At 36.4% G+C, this 18,620-nt stretch overlaps 1 protein-coding gene across 1 annotated transcript in view; it reads left to right on the plus strand.

Moving 5' to 3' along the window:
* Positions 1-18,620, plus strand: part of AGPS (alkylglycerone phosphate synthase) — a 136,831-nt gene that overhangs the window by 18,248 nt on the left and 99,963 nt on the right. Inside the window, exon 2 of the mRNA XM_007451100.1 lies at positions 17,384-17,473. Within this exon, the coding sequence (XP_007451162.1) occupies positions 17,384-17,473 (90 nt within the window). The remainder of the gene's footprint in view (positions 1-17,383; positions 17,474-18,620) is intronic.

Here is an 18,620-nt window from a genome sequence, read left to right on the forward strand (position 1 = left end):
GGGTGAAAACATTGATGAGAAGATTTGGATGATCATAGAATATATTCCCAGTTTTTGCCCATTTTAAAGAATGCTATGATAACCTTTTTACAATTAAATCCTTAAGAATTTTTTTAAGGCACATTTTTAAAAAGGGCTTAGCATTGGAATACATGATTCATTTACTTTGTTGGCAGAGCCAGAAATAAAGGACAACTGCTTGTTTGGACTTAATTTTGACCAAAAATAAAGAATTGGCCATGATTGGGATCCTAGGAGAAATACTGCTGTTGTATTTGAGCTGATTTCTATCGTATAATTTAAGAAAGCAGCTTTCTAGAAATTCAGATAAAAGGAAATTATATGTTTTGGCCTGAGTTGCTAATGAGAAACCAAATAATGACCATAGGAAGCCTAGGAAATTGTTCTTTACCCTGCCTGGGCCTCTGAGGTGATGGGAAGGAGAGAGAGCTGAGGCAACTGGCTTAGATATGCCAATTTAAACCGCTTATTGTTATCAGTAAATAATGTATACTCCACACTTATTCAGTTGGCTCATACTTACCGTTTGGACACATCCCTCTATATGAGGTGATACACTTTAAGGATTATAGTCTTAGCAGTTTCCTTTTTCTCCCAACATATTATTTTGAAAAAATTTAAACATATTGCAAAATTGAAATCATAGCTTGATAATTAAGGAGTGTTGGAGCCAGAAGACCAAGATTTAAATCCTAGTTGTATCGTATGCTGTTTATGTGACCCTGGACAAGTTACTGACTCTCAACCTGTTTTCTCATGATTTAAATAGAGATAATAACACGTTTATCACTGGATTGATGTGAGAAGTAAATGAGATAATGATTGGAAAATGCTTAGCTTTATTTTACAGCATTATGCAATACTGCTACTGTTGCAGTAAACTGTGTAGAAAGGAGTAATAAGAATCCTGTGCTGAAATAGTTTCTGAAGGTGGAAGCACGGCAAGAAGTGGGAAGTCATCAGTGGAAACCATGGCATTTTAATAGCAAGAACAAATTTCTAATAAATATCACCTTATTATGCATTAGAGAGGAAAGGAAGAACTAAGAGTAAAGAGCATCAGCAGTTTCGCATACTACATAGTAGGCTGCTGGTCAGTATCATGCACATGTTGGTCACCCTTACGTTATTTCTCATTTTGCAACTCTTCTAAGTTGCTCTTAGGAGTCACGGCCCACTGCTGCCTCTACTTGGTATGTGGCCTTGGTGACCACATATATTGGAATGTGAATAAACATATTATTGTCCGAAAGACAAATTATTTGATAAATCGTTCTCTTAATTTTTATGCTTTGTAACTAGGAAATTTCCATAACAGGTCAGCTTTCCAAAATTTGGATCAGAAAATATTGTCTCCGTGTAGCTCTTGTTCCCCCCTTCCAGGATAATCCTTTGTAAAATTTGGATATAGATCTGTCCACCACCTCTGTCATGTAATGAAATCTCCATTTCCTGTTATCCCTTTCCTCTGTCTTCCACAAGGTGAGTGCCCCCACTTTGTCTTCTTGCTGCCCTGTTCTGTTACAAAACTCTACTCAGGTCAATCCTCTCCTATAGTACAGTGAGCTTAAAGTTTTAATTTTTTTCCCCTTCCTCCATATCCAGTCCCTCCTGATTTCGTTAGAGTTTGGGTGAGAGCAGCTTGGTTTTAAATCATTTACATTATTGTTGACTATATTCCCCACACTGTACGTTTCATACCTGTGACTCATTTATTTTGTAACTAGAAATTTGTACCTCTTAATCTCCCTCTTCTATTTCTCTCATCCCTCCACCCACCTCCCCTCTGACAACCACCTGTTTGTTCTCTGTACCTGTGACACTGTTGCTATGACTTTGTTCATTTGTTTTGTCTTTTAGATTCCTACATTTAGGTGAAATCATACAGTGTTTGTCTTTCTCTCTTACTTATTTCACTTAGTATAATACCCTCTAGGTCTGTACATGTTGTCGCAAATAACAAGATTTCATTCTTCTTTGTGGCTGAGTTATATTCGATTATACATGTGTCAGTCACATCTTTGTAGGTTGCTTCCATATCTTGGCTATTGTAAATAATGGTGCAATCAACATAGGGGTGCATATCTCTTTTCAAATTAGTGTTTTCATTTTCTTTGGATAAATACCCAGGAGTGGAATAGCTGGAGCATATGGTAGTTCTATTTTTAATTTTTTGAGGAACTTCCACACTGTTTTCCACCAACACTGCATGAGGGTTCCCGTTTCTCCACATCAGGACTCTGCTTATAAAGTGAGCACCCAGGGCTTCCCTGGTGCTGCATTGGTTAAGGATCCGCCTGCCAATGCAGGGGACACAGGTTTGAGCCCTGGTCCGGGAAGATCCCCCATGCCACGGAGCAGCTAAGCCCTTGCACCACAATTACTGAGCCTGTGCTCTAGAGCCTGTGAGCCACAACTACTGAGCCTGCGTGCCACAACTACTGAAGCCCGTGCTCTGCAACAAGAGGAGCTACCGCAATGAGAAGCCTGCGCACCTCAACAAAGAGTAGACCCTGCTCACCACAACTAGAGAAAGCCCACCCGCAGCAATGAAGACCTAACACAACCAAAAATAAATTAAAAAAATAAATTAAAGTGAGCACCCAAGGTGATACTTATACTCCCAAGAAGTTTGAGAACCTCTGTGTTTGTGACTGGGTCCTGATTTTAATATTTCCTTTTCTCTACCCCCAAACTTTGTGGGGTTCATTTTTTTCTGTGAGTTTTCCAGAAGCAAAGGTAATAATCCCAACTACCTGTCATTTAAGGTAGAAGTGGCTGCTGCTTATTATTATTGTGATTATTTTAAGTAAAAAAAACATTTGTTACAGCTAGAATGCTATGTATATCAAGCAGATGTGGACTTCAGTCTTAGCCTTTTTGGGGTCTTGTCAAGAGTATTGAGTTGTCCCCTGGAAGACAACTTGTTCCCTAAGAAAGGGAACTCAGAGGCTTGGTTTTCATGGTAAAATGACATACAGATTTTTAGAGACATTCATATTCTCTTGTTCAGTTTTATAGTTTTTACAAAAATGAAAGGCTGTATCAGAAATGGCCTTTGGTCGCTTACAGGTTGGTCAGTAGCTTGTGATAAAGTTCCTCTTCCAATTACTAGCAAGCAGGAGGGAGCAATGAAAGTTAAGTAACATTTTCACAGTTGGTTGTAGAGAAATTCTGGAATTGATTACCTAAATTGCCACATTGATTAGTTTACAGGTGGACAGTGGAGAAAACAAATTATGAAATTTAAAATATAGGTCAGGGAGCACACATGGTCAAGGGAAGTATACATTCTTGTTCTTTGTCTTTTGCTAAGATAACTACCTGACACTGATTTGGGCTGTTTTCCTCATTACATAGACCAACACCTGAGGGTGAACAATAGAATGGTTGTGCCTTTCCAGGCCTTCAGAATGGCAGATACCAAGTTTGTGTGAGTGTGTGCATGCGTACATGCCTACCCTAGCACAAAATACTTGGAATATATAAGTATGAATGACTAATAGTCTGTATTTCCATTTTCAAAGAGATTGTTCAAACAATAATGAATTTCCAATTGGTAGAATTTGGTAGGGTGTAAGACAAATTTGGGGGTCAGGGAACGTCCCCGAGGAGCCTGCAGTGAGTAATGAGTGCCAGATTATTCTGCCAAGGGGTAAGGCTGGCCTTGCTTTATTTATCCCAGTCCTCCCTTCTTTTCCAACTCTTTGTGCCTCTGTCTATAAGATTTTTTCCCCCATACCTGTATATTCCTTTTTCTTCCGTTCATTAATTCATTGTGAGTATAATAGGAATTGGACCTTGGGGGCACAACTTTTGACCCTTGAATTCAGGTTTTAAAAACTTTCTTCACAGTACCAGATTCTTGTAAACTATAAAGAGTTGACTGTAGGAAATTAAATATGTATTTGATATGCTGTATGAAGCTGACTCATTTGTAATGGAATTCTATCATTTAAAAAAACCCCAAAACTTGTAGAGATTGTTAAGTAACCCAACAATGGGTTTTATAACGAACCATCGTGGAATTTCTGTATGTATGTGAAAGAAACAATTGTCCTCTTGGAACAGAGAGAAACGGCACTGAGACTCAAGGGCTGAGCAGCGTATTTGCTTCAGGTTCAGAGTTGTGGTAATCACAGTTCTTTAGTTCATGGCATTTGCCTATGAGCAAATGTGAGGCCTCTTTTATTTTTATTTCCTCAATCTCTGGTTTCTAATCCCATCTCCGCCCCCTCCCATGGGCACCCATGAATGTTCTTAAATACATGTGTATGTGTTTTATAAAATATGCAGTATTATTTAGTGTGTGTATTTTTATTTGCTTAAATTGTATTATGCTATAGATCATATTGTTTCTCCTTTTGTGTTCACTACTATTTAAAAAAAATCTCTTCATGTTTCTGTATATATATCTATCTCCCTCTCTGCTTCTGATTGCTGCATAGTGTGTCAGGGAATTTACTTACCACTCATCCAATCCTTTAGTGATGCCTCCAGCTACTCTTACAAATAATGCTCCAGAGAATATATCACACGTGTTTCCTTATGGAACTGTGTGTGAATTCCTCCCAAATGTATACCCAGGAGCTGTATAGTTGGGCCATAGAAATGCCATTACCTATGAAAAGTTAGCACACCATTGCTCTGTGGAGTGGTTTACCAGTAAACCACTGTTTCTGTTTCTCTTTTCCATGTTCTTGCTGACAACTTTCTGTGTCTAAAGTCTTATATTTTATCCATTTTACACTATCACATTGGATAAAATTAGAAAATTCATTGACTTATTACATGGAAGGGCCACATTTTTATTATGGCAACTAGAGTTTTAATTTAGGGGATATTGAGGGAAGATTGAAATTCCTGTTGAAGTTCACAGAGTTGCATGATAATGTCCAGGTTTTGCAAGGAGAAGCACACTGTTGTCTTGTTGGGCATGAATGTTATCTTGTTGACCTGTCCAGAAACCGGATCTTGTTAGGGTCCCGGAATCAATCATAGTAAAGTAGTTTGACTTGTGTTAACTACCTTCACTAGTGACCAAAGTTAGAGTGCCAATAGACAAACTCATGATGAAAAAATAAAATTGTCAAGTCCCCTGGACATTTCAGTTGGCCAGTTTTTCTCTGTAGGAAATAAAGTATAGTTAGAAGAGTTAGTGAGTTTTATCTCAGGACAAGAGGAAATATTCTATGATTCAGATGTTTGATAGTGTCAAGCTTTCAGAGCCTGATGGCATTTATCTTTTTTTCTAAGTCAAATTTTTTAACAGTCTTAGAACTGCAAGATTTGTTGTAGCAGTGTAAATTAAGTGGTGATTATCTATCCATGTCTTCTGTTTGAGTTTTTCTATTCTTTTTTTTGTAAAGGGGCTTTCTTTTATAGTACACATAAATAATTACACTTATAACTAAGCTACTTGGATTAACAACTATTTGAAAGGGGATTAGTTGCACTGTTAGATTGAGACAATAAGCATTGTAAATAGTTGTATGGGAGTTTTGCTACTTAGTTTTTAGAAATAATTTTGTAGGACCTGTAGACTAGATGTAACCATGGTTTTAAATGTATTTTAAAGCATACACATTTTAAATTAAATTTAAAATTAAACAGTATTCTGCAGATTTCTCCCCTCATTAGGCCTTTATATTTCTAATGAGAACTCAGCTTCAATGTTTTTAGATAAAAGAAGCTAGTAGGAAGATTGTTTCATTTATAGGTAGTTTTTGGTAGCATATCTTTTCAGGGAAATATTCATTTTATTTAGCAGATCTTGGTATCTTTCTCATCACTTTTAATTTTTACTTCACTTTCGTGATTTCCTTTGGATTATTTGGGTCTTAAAGTAATTAAATACATTACCAGATAATGATTTTAATTAGCACCAAAAACTCCTTGAAAGATCAAAAAATTTTTTTTAAACTTCTACAGATTATAATACATATGGAATTAATTTGAATTTAACTGATACTGAGCTTTGTTAGTAGAAATCCAGCATTGGGGCTTAAGTTTCATACTTCAGTTTTTATTTTTCTAAAGCTCTGAGATCATATGATCTTTTTCTCATGGTTTAAATTAGAAAATATAGATAACCATTTGGTTTTTTATCTGAACTGAGCAGTGAAGTATCTTGTATTAGAATTTTGATTTTTGGAATTATATTGGAAAAATATATATTTTTTAGTTATCAGCTAGCTGAACTTTTTTTATTGCTAACCCCAAATAAAAGTAGCTCAAAGCATATTTTCCTTTTCTTTATTTTCCAGTGAAAACTATCATGATTAGAAATAGTAATGATAGGAACTATGTATTTATATCGGGATGCTTGCAACATGTAATAGTGCTTAGAAAAATATTGATGTGATAAAGAAGAGGTTCCCTTAAATCACTAGTAGAGGAATAGTAATCTGACTTAATCTATGTTTGTACAGAGACTTAAAAATGAAAATTTCCCATTTTAAGAATAAAGAAAGGACCTCTGGTTTTGATAAAGATAATGTTAAATCTAAAAATTTCAGTTGAAAATTGTGCAAAAATCAGCACTGGGAAATGCAGAATGCTGAGTATGTATAGCATGGGAGAATACTGCCACCTTGTGTACGTGTGGTGCTATTTTAATGTCTCCTTTTTCTTTTGTTATGCCAGCTAATACAATGTGCTTTTTCACTATTTGATACTGTGGTCAGATGTGTAAATGTGTAAAACATGGACTTGTGTGTTTGTGTGTAGTAAAATCAATCCAGCTTTTCTTGTTTCTTGGAGGGGGCGAGGGAGTCTTATATCTTGAAGGCATTAAATTTGTAGTTCGCGCTAAGAATTGGAAAGTGTGAGAGATCAGTCTGGTTAGTTGATTTCTGTGGTTAGTTGAGAATTGAATTCTTTTATTTGAATCTTATGGAAAGTTGGTGATTCTTTGATCATTCTTCATTTTGGTGCTTGTAGTGCTTTGGAATCATTATGCTGACTGGCAGAATTCATTATCCTATAGATAAAGGGAGTACGAGGCATTGGGTATCCTAATACAAACAGATTCCTTGATTCTTAAATGTTTTCCTTTAGGTCAAGTGCAGAAGAATGACTATAATAATAACATGTAATAGTGCTTAGAAAAATATTAATGTGTTGAAGAAGAGGTTCCTTTAAATCATTTTAACTACCTGAGAGCATGACTTAGTGGGTTTCGAATATTACCTTTCTGAAGAGAAAGAATGACAAGACTGGGAGTTCACTTTCTGATGCTTACAGCTAACTTAGCGCTGTAATCATGAGTACTTCTCTGGGCACACATTTCTTCATCTGAAAAATGAGCAGTTGAACTGGATGGTTTCTAAGGACCTTTTTAGTTTTAGAATTCTATGACCGTGTAAAGTTTTACTCTAATTTTTAAAATGTTAATGCTATAAAATGCCCTTCAGTGTACTCATTACATTCTTCTATATAAGAAGTTATTTTAAAGTTTAATGTAATCACATAGTTAAGTTTAACTGTCATAGAAAATATTAGTAACTTGAAGGGATACATGTATATAAAAGTTTAAAACCAGAAGCCTAGGAAATTTGCCTACGTTTTATTTAATGTGTGGGTACTTTGAAAATAACAGAAGATTGGTTTGGGGGTAATCTAGATTTTAATTACATACTACTTAAGCAACATAACATTGTTTTTTTGAGGCACAAATGCATTACAAATGCCCGTATTTCAACTTCTGGGAAGCCTCCAAAAGTTGGTATAAATATGATAAGGCCTATATCATAGGCAGAATTTTCTGATTGAGATGAAAAGAAAGAAAAAAGCTACCTTAGCCTACAGTTATAAACTTGGAGGTTCTTTAAGATATTACCCAACTGAAAATTTAAGTTCCAGAGTCTTGAGTATGTAAATCTCTTCATTTTTCAGGGTACAGCAGCAGATATTTCCTGCTTATTACTTGATTCATTTTTTTCATGAAGTGTTAAGAGTGAACACATGTAATCACGTTTACTATGAGGCCATCTGGGAATAATTTTTTAAAATTCTAAGCATAATTTTAAGGAAAATGATTCTCATTGTTAAGCTGTGTAAACCTGCCAGATTCAACATCTATACTGAAATAATTTCCCATGCTTAGTGATTGTAATACCAAGGCAAAATGACTATATTGGTATTTTTGCATTTATTTTGTATAATATGAAACTACTCTTTTATAGAGTACAGACTTCATGACAAATGTTTAAATTCACTAATAAAATTCATTGCATATACAAAAATGTATGCACATATTATAAAATATTAAGTAAAGATGTTAACTTAAATGTACATATTCTCATGTAAATTATTATGGAAACATAATAAAAATAAAATATTAAGTAAATTATATTCATAAAAGTGAAGAGAATATAATCATGAAAAAAGCAAAGTGGACAATAACCTAATCTGTTTTTACAAAGTATAAACTTAAGAAAACAAGTGCAAGCCTCTACAAAAACCCAAAAGGACGGGGTTTGGAGAACTTCTAGGTCAGTGAACACGTGGAGATTTGGTCAGAGTTTTGGGCCTGGAGAGGGCACGGACGCTCTGTGCCCCTCCCCCATGCCTTGCCTTATGCATCTCTACCATTGGATGTTCATCTGTATCCTTTATCATAACTTGTAATAAACTGCTAAATGAAAAAGAGGACAGCAATAATAACAACAACAGAGAAACATACTGCATGAAAAGAAGCCATCTCTTGGCTGGCAATGACCCAAATATTCTACCCCTGGGAAGCCTGTTTTGCATTTGCAGCAAGGGGGCATTGAGGTAACAATACACTACAAGCCAGAGAGAGGGGGGAGGGAAGTTTAGGAGTTGAGGAAAGAAGGTTAAAGAGCATGAAGAGATCTCAGAGACCAGTGGAATAAAGCCCTTTTGCATATGAAGATCAGGTGACAAGTTAACTGGCTACCAGCCTCCAAAGCAATATGCTTTTTCATGCCATGTGGCTCACAGGGTCTTGGTGCTCCAGCTGGGTGTCAGGCCTGAGCCTCTGTGGTGGGAGAGCCAAGTTCAGGACAGTGGTCCACCAGAGACCTCCTGGCCCCCTGTAATATCAAACAGTGAAAGCTCTCCCAGAGATCTCCATCTCAACACTAAGACCCAGCTCCACTCAAAGACCAGCAAGCTACAGTGCTGGACACCCTATGCCAAACAATTAGCAAGACAGGAACACAACCCTACCCATTAGCAGAAAGGCTGCCTAACATCATAATAAGTTTAGAGACACCCTAAAACACACCACCGGATGTGGTGCTGCCCACCAGAAGGACAAGATCCAGCTTCATCCACCAGAACACAGGTACCAGTCCCCTCCACCAGGAAACCTACACAACCTACTGGACCAACCTTACCCACTGGGGGCAGACACCAAAAACAATGGGAACTACGAACCTGCAGCCTGCGAAAAGGAGACCCCAAACACAGTAAGTTAAGCAAAATGAGAAGACAGAGAAATACACAGAAGATGAAGGAGCAAGCCCACCAGACCAAACAAATGAAGAGGAAATAGGCAGTCTACATGAAAAAGAATTCAGAGAAATGATAGTAAAGATGATCCAAAATCTTGGAAATAGAATGGAGAAAATACAAAAAACGCTTAACAAGGACCTCGAAGAACTAAAGAGCAAACAAACAATGATGAACAACACAATAAATGAAATTTAAAATTCTCTAGAAGGAATCAATAGCAGAATAACTGAGGCAGAAGAAGGGAGAAGTGACCTGGAAGATAACATAGTGGAAATAACTACCACAATGCAGAATAAAGAAAAAAGAATGAAAAGAATTGAGGACAGTCTCAGAGACCTCTGGGACAACATTAAATGCACCAACATTGAATTATAGAGGTCCCAGAAGAAGAAGAGAGAAAAAAAGGGACTGAGAAAATATTTGAAAAGATTATAGTTGAAAACTTCCCTAATGTGGTAAAGGAAATAGTCAATCAAGTCCAGGAAGTGCAGAGTCCCATACAGGATAAATCCAAGGAGAAACATGCCAAGACACATATTAATCAAACTATCAAAAATTAAACACAAAGGAAAAATATTAAAAGCAGCAAGGGAAAAGCAACAAATAACATACAAGGGAATCCCCAAGGTTAACAGCTGATCTTTCAGGAGAAACTCTGCAAGCCAGAAGGGAGTGGCAGGACATATTTAAAGTGATGAAAGGGAAAAACCTACAACCAAGATTACTCTACCCAGCAAGGATCTCATTCAGATTCGATGGAGAAATTAAAACCTTTACAGACAAGCAAAAGCTAAGAGAATTCAGCACCACCAAACCAGCTTTACAACAAATGCTAAAGGAATTTCTCTAAGTGGGAAACACAAGAGAAGGAAAAGACCTTCAATAACAAACTCAAAACAATTAAGAAAATGGTAATAGGAACATACATATGGATAATTACCTTAAATGTAAATGGATTAAACGCTCCAACCAAAAGACATAGACTGCTTGAATGGATACAAAAACAAGACCCGTATATATGCTGTCTACAAGAGACCCACTTCAGACCTAGGGACACATACAGACTGAAAGTGAGGGGATGGAAAAAGATATTCCATGCAAATGGAAATCAAAAGAAAGCTGGAGTAGCAATTCTCATATCAGAAAAAATAGACTTTAAAATAAAGACGATTACAAGAGACAAAGAAGGACACTACATAATGATGAAGGGATCAATACAAGAAGATATAACAATTGTAAATATGCACCCAACATAGGAGCACCTCAATACATAAGGCAAATGCTAGCAGCCATAAAAGGGGAAATAGACAGTAACACAATCATAGTAGGGGATTTTAACACCCCACTTTCACCAATGGACAGATCATCCCAAATGAAAATAAGGAAACACAAGCTTTAAATGACACATTAAACAAGATGGACTTAATTGATACTTACAGGACATTGCATCCCAAAACAGCAGAATACACTTTCTTCTTGAGTGTTCATGGCACATTCTCCAGGATAGATCATTTCTTGGATCACAAATCAAGCCATGGTAAATTTAAGAAAATTGAAATCGTATCAAGTATCTTTTCTGACCACAACGTTATGAGACTAGATATCAATTACAGGAAAAATCTGTAAAAAATACAAACACATGGAGGCTAAATAGTACACTACTAAGTAACCAAGAGATCACTGAAGAAATAAAAAAATGCCTAGTAACAAATGACAATGAAAACACAACCCAAAATCTATGGGATGCAGCAAAAGCAGTTCTAAGAGGGAATTTGACAGCAGTACAGTCCTACCTCAAGAAACAGGAAACATCTTAAATAAGCAACCTAACCTTACACCTAAAGCAATTAGAGAAAGAAGAACAAAAAACCCCCAAAGTTAGCAGAAGTAAAGAAATCATAAAGATCAGAGCAGAAACAAATGAAAAAGAAATGAAAGCAATGATAGCAAAGATCAATAAAACTAAAAGCTGGTTCTTTGAGAAGATAAACACAATTGATAAACCATTAGCCAGACTCATCAAGAAAAAAAGGGAGAAGACTCAAATCAGTAGAATTAGAAATGAAAAAGGAGAAGTAACAACAGACACTGCAGAAATAAAAAGGATCATGAGAGATTACTACAAGCAACTATATGCCAATAAAATGGAGAACGTGGAAGAAATGGACAAATCTTTAGAAAAGCAGAACCTTCTGAGACTGAACCAGGAAAAAATAGAAAATATAAACAGACCAATCAGAAGCACTGAAATAGATACTGTGATTAAAAATCTTCCAACAAAAAAAGCCCCAGGACCAGATGGCTTCATAGGTGAATTCTATCAAATATTTAAAGAAGAGCTAACACCCATCCTTCTCAAACTCTTCCAAAATATAGCAGAGGGAGGAACACTCCCAAACTCATTCTACGATGTCACCATCAACCTGATGCCAAAATCAGACAAAGATGTCACAAAAAAAGAAAACTACAGGCCAATATCACTGATGAACATAGATGCAAAAATGCTCAACAAAATACTAGCAAACAGAATCCAATAGCATTTTAAAAGGATCATACATCATGATCAAGTGGGGTTTATCCCAGGAATGCAGGGATTCTTCAATATATGCAAATCAATCAATGTGATACACCATATTAACAAATTAAAGGAGAAAAACCATATGATCATCTCAATAGATGCAGAAAAAGCTTTTGACAATATTCAACACCCATTTATGATAAAGACCCTCCAGAAAGTAGGCAGAGAGGGAACTTACCTCAACATAATAAAGGCCATATATGACAAACCCACAGCCAACGTCTTTCTCAGTGGTGAAAAACTGAAATCATTTCCACTAAGATCAGGCACAAGACAAGGTTGCCCACTCTCACCACTATTATTCAACATAGTTTTGGAAGTTTTAGCCACAGCAGTCATAGGAGAAAAAGAAATAAAAGGAATCCAAATTGGAAAAGAAGTAAAGTTGTCAGTGTTTGCAGATGACATGATACTATACATAGAGAATCCCAAAGATGCTACCAGAAAACTACTAGAGCTAATCATGAACTTGGTAAAGTAGCAGGATACAAATTTAATGCACAGAAATCTCTTGCATTCCTATACACTAATGATGAAAAATCTGAAAGAGAAATTAAGGAAACACTCCCATTTACCAGTGCAACAAAAAGAATAAAATACCTAGGAATAAACCTACGTAAGGAGACAAAAGACCTGTATGCAGAAAACTATAAGACACAGATGAAATAAATTAATGATGATACAAACAGATGGAGAGATATACCATGTTCTTGTATTGGAAGAATCAACATTGTGAAAATGACTGTACTACCCAAAGCAATCTACAGATTCAGTGCAATCCCTATCAGACTACCAGTGGCATTTTTCACAGAACTAGAACAAGAACTTTCACAGTTTGTATGTAAACACAAAAGACCCCAAGAAAGAAACACAGAGCTGGAGGAATCAGGCTCCCTGACTTCAGACTATACTACAAAGCTACAGTAATTGAGACAGTATGGTACTGGCACAAAAACAGAAATATAGATCAATGGAACAGGAGAGAAAGCCCAGAGATAAACCCATGCACATATGGTCACCTTATCTTTGATAAAAGAGGCAAGAGTATTTACAATGGGCACAGTGTATACTTTTTTTTGTTTTTTTAATTAATTTATTTATGGCTGTGTTGGGTCTTTGTTGCTGTGCATGGGCTTTTTCTAGTTGTGGTGAGTGGGGGCTACTCTTTGTTGTGGTGCACGGGCTTCTCATTGTGGTGGCTTCTCTTTGTTGTGGAGCATGGGCTTGAGATGTGCGGGCCCAGTAGTTGTGGCTAGCAGGCTCTAGAGAGCGGGGTCAGTAGTTGTGGTGTAGAGCTTAGTTGCTCCACGGCATGTGGGATCTTCCTGGACCAGGGCCCGAACCCATATCCCCTGCATTGGCAGGCGGGTTCTTAACCACTGTGTCTCCAGTATACAATGGAGAAAAGGCAGCCTCTTCAATAAGTGGTGCTGGGGAAACTGGACAGCTGCATGTAAAAGAATGAAGTTAGAACACTGCCTAACACCATACACAAAAATAAACTCAAAATGGATTAAAGACCTAAATGTAAGGCCAGAGACTATAAAACTCTTAGAGGAAAACATAGGCAGAACACTCGATGACATAAATCACAGCAAGATCCTTTTTGACCCACCTCCTAGAGAAGTGGAAATAAAAACAAAAATAAACAAATGGGACTTAATGAAGCTTAAAAACTTTTGCACAGCAAAGGAAACCATAAACAAGACCAAAAGAAAACCCTCAGAATGGGAGAAAATATTTGCAAATGAAGCAACTGACAAAGGATTAATCTCCAAAATATACAAGCAGCTCATGCAGCTCAATATCAATAAAACAAACAACCCAATCCAACAGTGGGCAGAAGACCTAAATAGACATTTTTCCAAAGAAGATATACAGATTGCCAACAAACACATGAAAGGATGCTCAACATCACTAATCATTAGAGAAATGCAAATCAAAAGTACAATAATGTATCACCTCACACCAGTCAGAATGGCTATCATCAAAAAATCTACAAACAGTGAATGCTGGAGAGGGTGTTGAGAAAAGGGAACCCTCTTGCACTGTTGGTGGGAATGTAAATTGATACAACCACTATGGAGAGCTGTATGGAGGTTCCTTAAAAAACTAAAAATAGAACTACCATACGACCCAGCAATCCCACTACTGGGCATATACCTTGAGAAAACCATAATTCAAAAGGAGTCATGTACCACAATGTTCATTGCAGCTCCATTTACAATAGCCAGGACATGGAAGCAACCTAAGTGTCCATCTACAGATGAATGGATAAAGAAGATGTGGCACATATATACAATGGAGTATTACTCAGCTATAAAAAGAAACGAAATTGAGTTATTTGTAGTGAGGTGGATGGACCTAGAGTCTGTCATACTGAGTGAAGTAAGTCAGAAAGAGAAAAACATACCATATGCTAACATATATATATGGAATCTAAAAAAAAGAAGGTTCTAATGAACCTAGGGGCAGGACAGGATTAAAGACACAGGCATAGAGAATGGACCTGAGGACACGGGGAGAGGGAAGGGTTAGCTGGGAAGAAGTGAGAGAGTAGCATTGTCATATATACACTACCAAATGTAAAATAGGTAGCTAGTGGGAAGCAGCCGCATAGCAAAGGGAGATATGCTCGGTGCTTTGTGTCCAGCTAAAGGGGTGGGATAGGGAGTAGGGAGTACGGAGACACAAGAGAGAGGAGATATGGGGATGTATATATACATATAGCTGATTCACTTTGTTATACAGCAGCAAGTAACACAGCATTGTAATTCAATTATTCTCCAATAAAGATGTGAAAAAAAAATAAAACAAGTGGATTAGTGACATGTCATTAGTCATGAGATTTTTCTGTAGAGATTTTTTCCAAAAGCTCTCTTTCAAAACCTCCCTCTACAGTGAGGTAGAATTGTGAAATAAGAAGAAAATATTGACTGATAGTTTATAACAGGCTCATCTACAAATCTAATCTCTGGATTTGTTACTCTTTATGATGTTTTTGAGGGCTTCCCTGGTGGCTCTGTTGTTAAGAATCTGCCTGCCAATGCAGGGGATACGCGTTCAATGCCTGGTCGGGGAAGATCCTACATGTGGCAGAGCAACTAAGCCCGTGTGCCACAACTACTCAGCCCGTGCGTCACAAGTACTGAAGCCTGCATGCCCTAGAGCCTGTGCTGCACAACAAGAGAAGCCACCACAATGAGAAGTCCGTGCACCGCAAAGAAGAGTAGCCCCCGCTCACTGCAACTAGAGAAAGCCCGAACGCAGCAACAAAGACCCAATGCGGCAATAAATAAATAGTCAGGTAGATAGATAGATAGATAGATCAAGGTGTATTTGAACAGTATGTTTTTGTATAAGAAATATAGTTTTTATTGTTAGCAAACTCTAATTTTAAAGAGAGCATTCCTAGTTTCTTTTTAATTTTATGTATAGATGGGTATTTCATTACATAATTAATGACTGTATTTGGTTCATTTGTATTGTGTTAGTGTTCTACTTGTTTGAAAAGCCCTTGAACTGGAAGAAGATTTATGGTTGTAATAAAAAATTTGCTTGCTTGTCAGTAGTCATTTTCTTCCTTGAGAATTATGGAGAATTAGAACACTTTTTATTTTTTTATTTTTTATTTATTCAGTTGTTTCTTTGGCAGTGTTGGGTCTTCGTTGCTGCACGTGGGCTTTCTCTGGTTGAGGCGAGCAGGGGCTACTCTTCATTGCGGTGCATGGGCTTCTCACTGTGGTGGCTTCTCTTGTTGCTGAGCTCTGGCTCTAGGCATGTGGGCTTCAGTAGTTGTGGCACATGGGCTCAGTAGTTGTGGCTCACAGGCTCTAGAGCACAGGCTCAGTAGTTTTGGTGCACGGACTTAGTTGCTCCGTGGCATGTGGGATCTTCCCGGACCAGGACTCCAACCCATGTCCTCTGCATTGGCAGGCGGATTTTTAACCACTGTGCCACCAGGGAATCCCTGGAACACTTTTTAATAGTATATCTTTGTTTATTTTGAAATTTCGTTAAAAAATTGAGGTAAGGGCTTCCCTGGTGGCGCAGTGCTTGAGAGTCCGCCTGCCGATGCAGGAGACGCGGGTTCGTGCCCCGTTTCGGGAAGATCCCACATGCCGCAGAGCGGCTGGGCCCGTGAGCCATGGCCACTGAGCCTGCGCGTCCGGAGCCTGTGCTCCGCAAATGGGAGAGGCCACAACAGTGAGAGGCCCGCATAACGCAAGGAAAAAAAAAAAAAAAAAAAATTGAGGTAAAATTGACGTGTAACATTATACTAGTTTTAGGTGTACAGCTTAGTGATTCGATATTTGTGTATATTGTGAATTTTTCACCATAATAAGTCTGGTTGACATTCTCACCACACATAGTTACAGAGTTCTTTTTTATGATGTATTTTCAAGTATTTTCATCATAAACTACAGTTATTGAATTTGCAGTAAGAATCACCATCAGTTTATTTCAGTGGCCCAAGTATACTAGGGCACCATGCTAAAATATGTATTAAATGCTGACACAGTAGTTCGGTGTGGTTGCTTATTGTGTTCTGCATGGGTCCAAACCAATCTAATTCTTTTGTAATGCGTAAAATTGAATGAGTGAGTGAGTGATTTTGATGAAAACGATTTTTAAAACTATGAAATACTGGCATTTTGGAAATTAAAGATAAGATTGTTTTGGAACATTGAAAACTGGTATGGTCATTAACTGTTATGTTAATGTTAATATGTAGATCAAGGTAGATGTTGGCATTTACATGGAAGTTAAAGGATTTAGAATGTTTGTAAACCCAGTGTTCAGATTTTTAATCTACTTTATTGAAAGTGCCTGCTACTGGTAGTGTCAGTGCTAGTGAACCTACTTTGTAAACTGGTCTTTTTCATTCTAGTGGAACATTAATAATTGCAATTTTTCTAATAGATGAAAAAACTTGTTTCCTGTTAAGTGAATTTTATTTTAGTTGCAAAATATTTTAGGCTGTCATATAATATAAACTCAATAACATGCAAAATGAAGCATATTTATACTCTAAGAATATTTTTCTCCTTCCTTTTTCCTTTGAATGCATTAAATTTAGTGGTTGTAGCCCTTTGTGAAGCAGGTGCTGCTCATCAGAGTGATTCTATATTTAGAAATATTAATGTATAGACATTTTAATATATATTCATTTTAATTAAAGCAACGTAATATTAGTGGAATAAGGTCTGTTAAATGATTGTGAAAGTTAATAGTGATGCAGTGTTCAGTTTTGAGATGTTTAGTATAGATCTCATTTATGTGTATTTTTCTGCTTATTAGGCAAGAAGTTATGAAATGGAATGGATGGGGATATAATGATTCCAGGTTCTTCTTCAATAAGAAAGGACAAGTTGAGTTGACTGGGAAAAGGTAACTGGTTTTTTCTTTGTTTTATTCCTTTTATTTCTCTTTCTCTGAAAAATTTTAAACATAAATAGCAAATATAATGTTAAATAATAGACATACATAAAAAATAGAATAATAGAATGACTACCCCCTTGATTTAAAAGTTATTAACATTTTGCCATAATTGCTTTTCTTTTTCTGTTATGTATCAAATTCTGACATTGTCATGTCACTTCTAAATATTTATATATGTATCCCTTAAAAAAATAAGGACCTAATATAACCAATCATATAATACTATTATCATACTCCCCCAAATAACAGAAATTTTGTAATATCTGATTATTCACATTCACATTTCTCTGTCTAAATAATATCATTCTGTAGGTAGTTTGAATAGGATCCAAAAAGGTTTGCAGTTACCCACCATCTAATCCACATGACATTGGCTTGTTCAAAGTAACTCTTTGTTTAAGACTGGAAATATAATTTTGGTTGGGTTATTATGGAAGGTGAACATTATGGAAGGTCCTTGTGAATATAAATAGTATTTTTAAAATTAGTTTTCTGAGGTATATTAGAGAAGAAGTGATGAAGAGAGATCAGTCATTTGTGTGGTAGCTTTCACATTCTGAAATATTTTTGGTAATAATGTTGATATGAATTCTAAAGAATATTTGTATTGTTACTGTTCCAGATGTAGACAGAATTGTAAAATGAGTTCTTAATTGATTTTAAGCAACACTGACCCTGCTGAAGCTGGTGTTTTGGGTTTGTCTATTGAATTTTGATATAACTTGGAAGGACAGTGAGTACAAATACAAAATATTTAAATGTGGCTCTAAAAATAAATTAAAAATTGAGACTAGGTAAAAAATTGGATTAGGTATATCATGAATCTGCTCCAGTATTTCACTTTTTCATATCTATTGGGCATTAATATACTTGTTTTTAAAACAAGTATATGGTATATCAGTATACTAAAATATCAGCAAGAAAAGTTTTCTTTGGAGAAATTCTTTTTCTTTACAACATAACCATTCCATTTTTGTTTTTAACTTAAACGTACTTCGTACCTGAAAAAAAAACCTCAGGAATGGTAATTAGTAACTAATTTTAATGAAGGTGTGAAGGTGTACACTTTACATTTGCTTTTTAATAGGAAAAATAA

This window comes from Lipotes vexillifer, unplaced genomic scaffold, assembly GCF_000442215.2.
Source record: "Lipotes vexillifer unplaced genomic scaffold, Lipotes_vexillifer_v1.1 scaffold645, whole genome shotgun sequence".
NCBI classification, from domain to species: Eukaryota; Metazoa; Chordata; class Mammalia; order Artiodactyla; family Lipotidae; genus Lipotes; species Lipotes vexillifer.